This window comes from Opisthocomus hoazin, chromosome 6 (genome assembly GCF_030867145.1).
Source record: "Opisthocomus hoazin isolate bOpiHoa1 chromosome 6, bOpiHoa1.hap1, whole genome shotgun sequence".
NCBI lineage: Eukaryota > Metazoa > Chordata > Aves > Opisthocomiformes > Opisthocomidae > Opisthocomus > Opisthocomus hoazin.
In genome coordinates, this window is record NC_134419.1 from 19,568,699 (window position 1) to 19,580,314 (window position 11,616).

General features: G+C 39.1%; 1 protein-coding gene across 1 annotated transcript; it reads left to right on the forward strand.

Annotated features, from left to right (window-relative positions):
* The first annotated feature begins 5,999 nt into the window (after nt 1-5,999).
* On the forward strand, nt 6,000-11,605 carry C6H1orf146 (chromosome 6 C1orf146 homolog). The gene is made up of 4 exons (XM_009941163.2): nt 6,000-6,063; nt 7,206-7,374; nt 10,201-10,279; nt 11,341-11,605. Exons 2-4 carry the CDS (start codon nt 7,244-7,246, stop codon nt 11,440-11,442), a joined length of 312 nt encoding a protein of 103 aa, XP_009939465.2. The 5' UTR covers nt 6,000-6,063; nt 7,206-7,243; the 3' UTR covers nt 11,443-11,605.
* Nucleotides 11,606-11,616: the final 11 nt, after the last annotated feature.

Here is an 11,616-nt window from a genome sequence, read left to right on the forward strand (position 1 = left end):
TGCTGAGTCATTGTACTTCATTGAACTTGTGGACTGCTGCCATCTACTTTTATTTGTGCTCCGTAAATCGCAAAAGAAGTGCTACTTTCCTCTTTTACCAGTTTAGCGGACCTTCACTCCTCCTTTTTCTCCTCTAAAAGGAAAAAAACTACTTTTTCTTGGATTGTGTCATGTCGTTGGAGAACAAGACAGGTGATGTGTGTGAAGATGAACAACCAGTTCTCATAAAAATCTATAGAGAAGGAAGACACCTATGCAACTGCCCCACGCAATCATAAAATGGTGCTATTTAGAACATACAGAATATGGCCCAGGAGAGCACAGCAAAACACTAATTTGATGAAAGATTTTGCCTTGTCATAAATTAATTATTCATCCAAATGCTTAAGCCGTTATCTTCATCATATGGGAGTTCTAATCCGAAGATCCTTCTATTCCTGTCTACCTGGGGTTCCCTGCTCCTCTCCCAGGAGTTATTTGATACGCTACTAGGCACAACCCTATTCTTTCTCTTGCAGCTTCGCCTGTATGTGAAATGCACTATGCAGGTATGTGGGAAAAGGAATGCTTCTGAGATCTAAAGCTAAGACTAGCAAAATGTCAGAAACTGTCACAGCAGAGATAACAACGTAAGTAGTAAAATAAATTTAGCTCAGAATATCAGGTAGCACAGGATCTCCCAAAGTCACTTTTTGGATGGGAAACTACTGGGGAGAGGAATGTTCTGAAGAATACGCAATCCAGAAAAAAATATTTTCTTTGAGTCCAGGATCTATTTAATTAGTCTTCTGACATTAGGTTCATAAAAAGAGAAAGCCAGGTCATGTAGTGAGATTCGGACTCAAATGGCATTGCAAAACAAACTACTACCAGAATTATCCCTTGAGCAGTCCCCAGCCCAGGGGCTCAGCATGTCCCATTGCATAAGACTTGAACCAGACAAGTGTTAGGCCAGGGTATCTCTTACAGAAGAGGCAGTGGGGTCCGTTTCCATCAGAGCTTTCCAACTCAGAGTCTTATTTTTATTTCAGATGTGAACTACTGTCAATATTTTATGCAGAAATACATTCAGTTAAGTTTCCAGTATAACTTTTGGATAACTGAAATTAAGATATACAGAATTTACACAAGTTAAAATGTAAGAACTGGAGTCAAAATACTGACAGGAGGCAGGCTCTGTTAAGGCTTTGGTTTTTCTCACTGTCTCGCGCTTGCCTATCATTGTACTTTGATGCCTCTCAAACAGGTATTTTGAGTTGGGGGGTGGGGGTGTCCAACTTCATGTATGATAAATAGCTATATGGGAAAAAGGCATCTGCTGGTAGGCCCAGAGTCTAAATCCAGTGTTGAAATTTCCCTGTAAATTTTTTTTAAATGTAGTAATTTATCCTTTTTTTTTTTTTATGTACCATACATTTCTAACAGTATTACACTGAAGGAAACAAAAAATCTACTCACCTGTTAAAGATATTTACATTGTGAGTCATCTTTTTATTCCATCCTATTCCCTTCTATTATTTTTTCTCCATCTGAATTGTTGTAATTCAACTAATGTATGTACATATTCGACATATTCCAAAATATGAATTCAGATACACTATAGTGTGATAAATCAAGTATAATCACTACAGTGAACCACTTCCTACTCTATACTGCTGAAACACAAAATCATTCACAGTGTGCGTGAATTCGGACTTCGCATCAGCAGATGTCAGCAGGATCATCAATCCTCATCATAAAACTGCCTTATTTTATAACTGTATTTTAAAATAATTCCCTATGTTCTTATCTCCCTGATTTTTGTACGCAGTCAGAGCACGTGGCTGCATGGTTTGTTGGTCCTGTCACAGCTCTCCAGAACACTGCAGCCGGGTTACCTCATTTGTTATTTTCCTTTAATTTGCTGACTTTCAAATTTATAATCAACACAAATTTAAAAATTTAGTATTAGAAATATTCAACTTACTATCAAAAGCAGCATGACATTTCCATAGCCTTGCAGTGAGGGGTACCTGTAACTTGGGTGCATTTAACAAATGGAAGTAGGTAATCAGATGTCACTCCACTTATTTGTCTGAAACAAAAAGAAGAGTCATCTTTAAATCACTAAGATGTCTAATTATTTCTAAGGAAGCCAGATAATTCACTGTTTAAATATATAATTTTTAATATATAAACAAGGTAACTTTCTTTGATTTTAAAATGTTCTTAAAAGAGTTTTAAAATGAAAAGCTTTTATTAGAGTAAAACTACTGGTTTCAGTAGATAGGCATGAGTCTAGATTCACATGCTGGGTGAAGAGCAGAGCTGGAAATCAGTGCTCCTTTTCAGTACTTTTAATGACTCTGTGCTCCAGTTCTTCTTTACCACATAAAAGAATTACTGTTTCCTCTCATATGATGAAAAAAGAAGCTCCAACATGCCCAGTATTTCTCTTTCACTGAAAGCGGTGCTGTTCCTTGCTTTCACATTTTTGTACTGTGTAACTTCTATATTTAGAATATCATAGAAACTAATTTGGAATATTCTTCCCCAGAAACAGCTGCAGAATTAGCTGTCCATCAAAAACACTCCCTCAGTATTTTTTCCTATGCAAAAGTGGAATTATTACCATTATTGTTGATTACACCCATTTGTTCTGCCTGGTGTCCTTCCACATTTTTGCCCTTTCAGTCCTTTTTATCATCTAACAATGTCACACAATCTATAGCAGCACGCCAGCAGCCTCTCAGGCCGGCAACACATTTCTGGAGGCCTTTTTCGGGGACGCCTGCAAGGCGACAGGGCCTGCCGCAGCGCCCGGCACAGCGCGGGCCCCAGGGGTCGGGCAGCCGGCGGGGGCCGAGGGAAGGCCACCGGCCTCGGTGCTTCCTCGCCTCCCACCAAGGCCTGGGTTACTTTCTCAGCAGTACGCTACGCGCTCTTCATCTGGCTGCTGGGAGCTTTTCTCTGCCGCCTCTTAATTCCTCAGCGCCGTGACGCAAGGCTGCTTGCAGCTGCCGCGCTTCCCCCCGAGGGCGGCGGGAGGCAGATGGCAGCGCCGCGGAGGCCCGGCCGTGCCGGGGACGGACCTGCCCCCCGCTCCACGCCCCGCTGCCAGGCGGAGAGGCGCGGCGGCCACTGCGCGCGGCGGGGGTCGGCCGGCCCGACGGGCGGGAAGCGCGGGGCGGGCGGTGCCTGCCCGCTGTCGCCAGTGCTGCCGCTGCCCCGCCGAGCCACGGGGATGTCATTTTAGCGCCTTACGAGGTTTGTAAAAAGAGGAGAGGCCGGACTAAAGCTTACACTGGGACCCAGCTGGCGCAAAGGCTCCGAGGAAACCGGCAGTCCCGCCGCGCCCCGGGCACCCGCCTCAGGGCCTCGGCGTCCCCAGCTGCCCCGCCTGAGCCTCACTGAGACGGAAGCGCCCGCCAAGCTGGGTATCCAGGAGTATTCTCATCAGCGCGAAATGCAAGCGTACGTGAAAAGAGCCAGCGCCCAGGCCCGTGGCGCGGTGGGGGCTCCGGAGGCCCGGGGCAGTCTTCCCGAAAGGATCTCAGTGTAAAAGGCGCCCGGTGACAAATGTGCCCTGTGAAAATAAGGCAAACGTCCCTTAGTCATTGTAACTGCTTTTAGGAATGTTTTTCTGAAGTCGTTTACTCATGATGCTGCTCTCTCTGTTATGAGTTACAGTGGAAGCCCTCTCAGCTGCAGATTCTTTAAAGCCATGTAGGTATCTAATTACCATCTTAAATTAGTTCACTGGTAGTAGGCACCTGTATACATTTTGGAGAGTTGGGTAGTGCCCTGGTTTTTAATCAGATCTTTAATGGATCCGTGTGCCTTAAACATTTCACCTCTTTAATTGTCAGGTAATATTTGTCATTTTTTCTAAGCTTTTCGGAAGGTGGCAGCTGAGGTTTCACTGGATAGCCATTAACCCCGTGAAAAAAATGTCAGAGAGCGGTGGGCAGGAGCAGTCAAGATGGATAACAACAGTTATCATGAGTACAGCTCTGCAGGTACAATACCCCTTGTTAAGAGCAGCATCTGACTCACTAAGAAACGCTGAAAGAAGCATTTCCTATATTCTATATGTGAAAATACTTTATGCAATGTCAATGAATGTAGTTTTTTGAGATAAAACAGTGACATTAGTCTGAAGTTGTTTTTACTATAGTACTGGTTCTTTTTTTTGCGGGGGAGGGGTTCTCCTAGCTCCTTCTGTACCTATTTAGTATTCTTGCCACCTGCTATTCTGAGTAATACTGCTTTAGGATTGTCTTCCTGACTCATCATTTTTGCCCTGCACTGATGCTGCTTTCAGTTAGCACTATGAATAATTCCATCAGAATTTTTTTTAATTTTCTGAGTTTCTTCCTAAGCACTTTATTTTCTACTACACATTATAAACATCGGGGTAGATTATTACTCAGTCAGTGTGCAATTCAGTTTAAATTAGTGAGTCTTACGGATATTTATGTATATTTCTGTCCGTTAATATCAGAAGCCTGGACTGTGTTCCTCAGTAAAGTGAAAGGGTATGTCAAGGAGCTGGTAATTAGTTCCTGCAGCTGAGATCAATTTCATGCCAGCTGAAGAGAATTTAGAGGCAAGAGGGCTTTGATTCACAAGCAAGGAGATCTTATGCTATTTTGGCTGACAAGGTTATCGCCCCGTCTCTGCTGTATAAATGGGTGAATGGTGTTAAGGTAATTCCTGAATCACATCAGTTTAAAGCCTGTTCTTATTTGCCTGCTTGTCGTGGAATGACAGCCTGTAAACTGTTCCAGTTTGGGAACTGCTTCAGTTTCCAGCAACTTAATCCATAATGCGGTGAGAGGTATTGGAGGGCAGTGATCTCATCAGCTATACCAGCATAACTCACTCATTAATAAGAGTCCCAGCTCTACTCAAAACTATTGCTGTTGGTAAGGCCTCCCAGTGAGCAAAGGTATGGAAATAGCTGAATACAAATTTAAGATGGCTCTTCTTTTACAAAGGCATTGCTTTGTATCAGTTTTGGTTATGAGCTTTTTTTTTTTCCCTTGTGCAGCTATCCTTTTCTTATAGCTGTTATTTATATTTGTGCATTAAATAATTCACTGTCAGCAGTGGCTTTGAAGCAGTGAGTTTTTCCAAAATTGTAGTTACACCTCATAAGCAGCTGTCATTGAGTGTTCCCTTTCCAGACCAATTGAAAGCGTAACATTTCTGGTTACAGTCTCCTTCAGGGTTCGTTTGCTGTCCTGACTTTATTTTGTACTCTTCTACTAAATCATGACACTTCCTATATAGGCCGGTTGGCTACATTTTAAATGGGTAGGTTAAAGAACATGTTATTAGCTAAAAAGGATTCCGTGGTTTAATCTTTAAAATGTGTGTGCTTGAGCAGCTGTGGTAGAACACGCTGCAGAAATGCTTTTTTCAGGCTGAAAAATATATCCAAACCTGCTCCATTCTGTAGATTATTATGTTGCATAGTGCCATGTTCTAGTTTTCCTGAGTGGATTGCATTCTGCAAAAAGCTTCAAAGAAAATCATGTCCCATACGGATTTTCTAAACTATCTTCCAAATGAAATGCTGACACCTGTGAAAATAATGCTGTCTAATTAACCAGAGTCATAGAAACACACTACTGTATGTTCCTCACTTGTGCAAATCCTCCTTTAGCACATCTTACAAAATTAGACTGTAAAATGTTTGAGCTCCTTTATGTGTTATGCAAGAGTTTCCTGTGGCAAACTGAATGTATGCATACAAAATTGTCATTCAATGTTTGAGAACTTCCAATGCAAATATTTCAAAATTTGATTAACGGAAAAAGTTTAATTAACTTTTTACTAATTTTTTATTGCGAGTGGAATAAAAAACGGTTTTTAAACAGCAATGCCAAAGTTCTATCTATAATGGTTCGGGCAATGCTTTAAAAATATTTCTAACTTGCTGGCTGAAAATGTATTTTTAAAATAACCTTTTAAAACTTATTTAGAATCATGAAATTTCTACAGTTCTACAGAGGCAACAACACCGAGTTCGATATTCAGAATCAGTGGAAATTGGATCCGTGATTTTTCCTCTTTCTGGTACAGTACTCTGAAGTTTATGTTTTTAAACTCATTAGCTCTGGTGAGGTCCAAGATCAGGCCCTGCTGTAGGCTACACTAAACTGAATAAAAGCTGCCTTGTTGGAATGCCGTGCAGTAGTGGAAGGAGCTGTGCTGCAATTGCACATAAATCAGAGGATGGGGCGGAGAACTTTGAGGATGAAACATTTTAATTGGTTTTTACTTTTTTGTCAGATTGTATTGGATGTATTGCAGAACAGCTATATTGGATTTGGTGATCAGCTGAACTGTTTAGTAAATTCGTGTTATAACTGAGCAAACATGCTAAGTGCCATTAGTATATAAGACAGCCATCAGGATTTTTAGTATTTGTGGCTGTAAACACACGAGTGAACCAAGACCCTTGGCTTTCACCTTCCAAGTTGAGTTTGCAGACCTGGTGGTAGTGGAGGAGTTAGGGAAAGGATTCATTGAGCAGGTTTGATTAGGAGATTATTGCAACTGCAAATATGAAATATCTGTCCTTCCTTTTTAGAGCAGAAGATGCTTTAGACAGGTAGACAAGATCCTTAAGCTGAAGCATTCCTGAACTATGAGGTGTAACAAGGGACACATTGGCCTAGTCTTTTGTATCCTCGATTGTTAAGCCTCCTAAACTTCAGCCTTCTTAACTTTCTATTTCAGAATCACTTATTTGATAGGGTTACAATTTCATTTTTTGTGATAGTTTAGGTTACTTTTATTATGTTACAGGTGTGTTTATTTATCTCATTTAGAAAATGGGCTTGCTGAGCTCTTCAATCAGTCTTTGCATTTGCCCTAAATTCATTTAATTATAGCAGCTGCCTGTTGCTGAAGTGCGTGCTTTCAAAGGCATTCAGATGTCTGTACTTTGAGTGGATTGAACAGTTGGGGTTTTTTGATGTTATGGTCAAAAATAACCACAGAGTTATTTGTAGTTTTATCTTAAAAACACTAGTCATCGCTGGCCAAATCTCATGATCGCATTTCACTGTCAGGATGTGTAAATTCATTCAGGTGTTTTGTTCCATTCCCTTTTAAAGAAATGGTTGAATTCAGATTCGCGCTTCCTGGTTTGTGGTGAGAACTTAATCACGTTACTGCCGTGACATACTCATTTATGTCAATTTCTTCAATAGGTCTTGCATTTATACTGGCAGCCACTCAAGACTTGCTTATGACAGGGGAAGAGCAGTTTTTCAGAAGAATTCAGAAGTTTATAAACATTCATCGGAACGGTTTTTTGGTTTTGTCAGCCGCTCTTCATGGACCGGAAGAATGGAATGTCATGTTTAGGATTCAGAAAAGGTATGGCTTCAACCTCAAACAAAAATTTTTGTTGCTATGAAGAAATGAAGTAGCAGTCCTAGATTTAGGAATGTTATTTTAGGAATTATTTTCAGGAATATGAGTTTTATTTTGCTAATGCACTGGAAAATTATTTAAAGCATGTGTTTATTAATGGCAAATGAATACTAAATTAATCAATCTGACATGTCATAGGTAACAAAAGGGGACGTTCCTCAAAACACAGCAAGTAACATCCCTTTCAATCACTTTAGGGCTATGTAATATAATTAAAGTTTTCTCTTGAACAGGAAAATTAGGCACTTTTCTTGGCTCTGTCAGCATCTTTTCATGGTCATTTATACAACAGAAGAGGCGAGTTTCCTTCATGAGAAAAGGCTTTATTATAAAGTACAGACTCTTTACCAGCTTTTAAAATCTGTTTACTTGGAACAGCGTCAATTATACAGAGCTAGAACAATTGAAATAGTCAATGTTATTTTACAACAAAAGTACAAAACTGGACATTAAAACTGGTTTAAAACTTTATTTGTGATTTCTAATGAAGCCTGAAAACCTGCATGTTTCGGTACATACCTACTGACAACAGTTACCAGATTGTGTTCCATGCTTGTAGTCAAAACTGTTTTCTGGTAGGTAGAGTAGCCCTCACTGCAGCTGACTTTCACTCTTGACATCAAAGAAGTGACTATTCTAATGCAGTCTTTGATCTTTACCTCCTTGAAACTAGCACGTTTCATTAAATCCTGGGCACACTGCCAATTGCTGATGAGTGGCAGAGTGTATAGGATGAAATGTAGGAAATCTATTACCCATTTGTGAAAATTTCATAGATTTTCATGAGAGGTCTTAAAAGTTCTGCCACCATTCAGCAAGAACATGTTATTCAGCTGATGGCAATGCTAATTCTCAATCTACTTTGTGGTTACGTACAACAGATTTTGTGCACATCTTGATCACTAACAAATGTGATGTCTTAAAACTATATTCCATTTGGCAAGTCAGTAATTTTATTAAAATAAGTTTTGTCATTGCAGGCCGTACCAAATTGATGGTGACAAGGCACAACTATGTTTTAGATGTGCTTTGTTACTACCCAGTAGCTTGGAGTTCTGCTGTTGTATGTAAATCACTGACTCACCTTTTGCATTGGTGGGGTTGATCCTTGTGCCATATTCTTTCAAACTGCAAGTCACTTGTGGGATTCAAAATCCCCTGGTATTTTCAGGTCTTCCTGTGTTTCTGCTTGTCTATGGGTTTGTTGCAACTGGGGAAGGATTTTTATTTACTTATCTAATTTATTACTTATCTAATTTTAACAAGAGCATTATAGGATTGTTGTTCAACACCATGAATACTTTATCTAGGGTTGCGTACATTACAGGGGAAGGGGGAGAAAAGCAATCTTTATCATCACATCACAAATGAGCATTCCACTAATATCATCAGAAAATCCTTATGTTAATTTTTAAACACCTCAGAGCAAAGACTAGATGTATTGTAATGGCCACTATTCTGCCCATTGGTCAAATTAATAAAATACAAACTAAACTTAGACATGCTGTAATTGAAAGCAAAACTATTGATAGAAATGGATTTTCATGGACCTAGGTAAGTACATGTAATTGTTTATTTGTTGTACTTCATTCATTCACCCTTCACTTAGTCCATTTGCTAGTATTAGCAAAGTTGCATCTATTTATTTCCATAATCCCTAAATGTAAATCAGACCACCGTTTCTGCATCAGATTTTAGCAAAACTCAGCAGTGACATGAGTACCTATTCTTAGGGAAGGGCACTGCCTACAACATGTATTTTTGCTAATCAGAAGATTGGGCAGCCAAGTTCAGATCAGGAGGTATCTAACCAGCATAGGTCTTAACATGAACGTGTCCAAGTCATCAAACAGACTGAGGGGAAGGACAGGTGGCAGTCGCAAGGGGAGGTCACAGGGGAGTACACAACAGAGCAGCTGGGCACTTTGTTGGGATTAAATTTTTGATTATTTAAAATTCCTCATTCTTTGTTGGTAAGTCCCTATCATGTTTTAGATCTACACCAGAAAATGGCAGCAATGCTAACTTTGTTGCCATGTTACAACACACTAAAGATACAAGTCTAAGGAGAGGGAGAGGCTCTGTGCTTGCCTAAGCTTTGAGCTCTCTCTCCTCCATGACTGCACCGAATGCCAACTGATGCTAATGTTTTAAATCTTCATAGTCCATTCTTAAGAATGAATGCATATGAATAACATTATTTAGAGAATGAATTTTAGGTTAAATTATTTGAATGAACAAGTCTTTACATCAATTTCTTAGCAGAATTATCCCATTATCTTAATCATATCTGACGTACAGATTGCTGTATTTAGACAGAACACTACAACGATTTAGGTCAAGTTCTGAAGTATTTTTAGCACAGTGTTTTTAGATACTTTCCCATGTTCTTCCAAAGCCATAAAAACTCCCAAACATTTTTTTAATGGCACTGAGAACATACAGTTTTCAACAATATAGCAGAGGAGGGTTTAGTTCTCTCTGAATGTACATGTAAGAAGTGTTGATTGATCGTCGAGGAACCCCAGAAAAAAAAAAATGAGCCCTTCCAAATCCCACCTGAACAAGTGGTACAGAAATGGGACAGATGGCTATACAAACAGCATGAACTCTCCAGTTGCCTTTAAAGAAAAAAGCAATCTTCTGTGTGCTCTTGGTGAAGGCACACTAAGAAGTTGTTTCTATCATGCAGGAATGCTTTTTGAGTTTTATGGCATAATAAATTAAATGTGCATTCTAAAAGTAACCTTAATTTATTTTGATGTGTAGATTCCTGGGCAGTAACCTACGTATAATACCAGTTCATAATACTGCTGAAACTGTTAAGTTAATGCTAACTATAGCTAAGGTAAGTCTGGTTGCATATACTTAAAAATATTAGTTCCTCAGAACTTCAGAAGCATATTAGCCAGGAAATGCCAAGAACTAAAAAATACTTATTTTTCCTTAACGGAACGTTTTGGGTCACATTGACCACAATCCCTGTAATACACTGAGGTAGGACTGTTACTCTGATGCTTTAGCCGAGTGTTTAAACTATTGTTAAAGGTAACTTTAAAAGCTCTTAATAGCATCTGTAAAGACAAATTAGATACTAACTGTAACAGTACTAGCAGCATCCCACGTACCAAAAATAAAAAGAGCAGGTTGAATGACATGTTAGGAATCAAATACAAATTTACTTTTTATCCTTTCCTGAAATGGGCATCTCAAAATAATAACCATTATCCTATTTAGAGTATTCATCATTTTAAACGTGTGTAAGCTATGTCTCACTTATTATATGGCAAAAGTTGTTAAACACATAAGCTTTTTATGGAATCTAGTGATGTTTGGCCCAGTCCCTTAATACAGCATTAACCTTATAGCTTTTAAGATTACTGCTGATACTATAAATTTGAATTTGCTTTTCTGCTTGTTCAGAATGTTTATACAAAACCTCAACAGCAGAGCCCCATAAGAAGTGTTGACTGTATATACCACGAATCTGGTTGCCATTACATTATCTCTTACTGATACAGTGCAAAACCAGTTTAAGGAGCTGATCTTTTGCCACAGAATCCCTAACTGGTATAGGGCCTACAGAATGAACTTTTTTGCTCCAGGTTAACAGACAAGGCCAAGGGAGCAAAACCACCCAACCAACCAATGAGCTACCATACCAGCTCCTGTTGAAATGCCGTCCAGATAATCAGATGCAAAGCTGACAAGACTGGTTATTTTAGGACTGGTCTTGCATGTAAGGGATACATCAGATCACCTCTCTGTACATAATTCCTGAATATCTACTTCAGAAAACATAATTCAAATTTCACTGCCGAACAATTTTACATTTGTACTATTTGAAAAGATGTTGAATATTCTATTACCTGATAATGTCCTACTCATAATATTTTTCTTTCCTCTAAGATAACTTCCAAGCCACAAGCAGATGATATTCGTTACAAAATGGCAATGACAAAAGCCCAAATAATAGAAAACAGCCCAGTTTGGAAGATGCTTCAGGAGTAACAGCTGCATTGTAATTAATTTAATATTTGGGGTTTTTATTAATAAATAGAGTGGCTACATTTTAAACAATATAGAATGTTCTTAAAAAAATAGTTACATTTCAAAAGACTGTATATACAACTTATGCATTTGGAATGAAAATTTATATTAAATAACTATACAGTGAAAAATAGC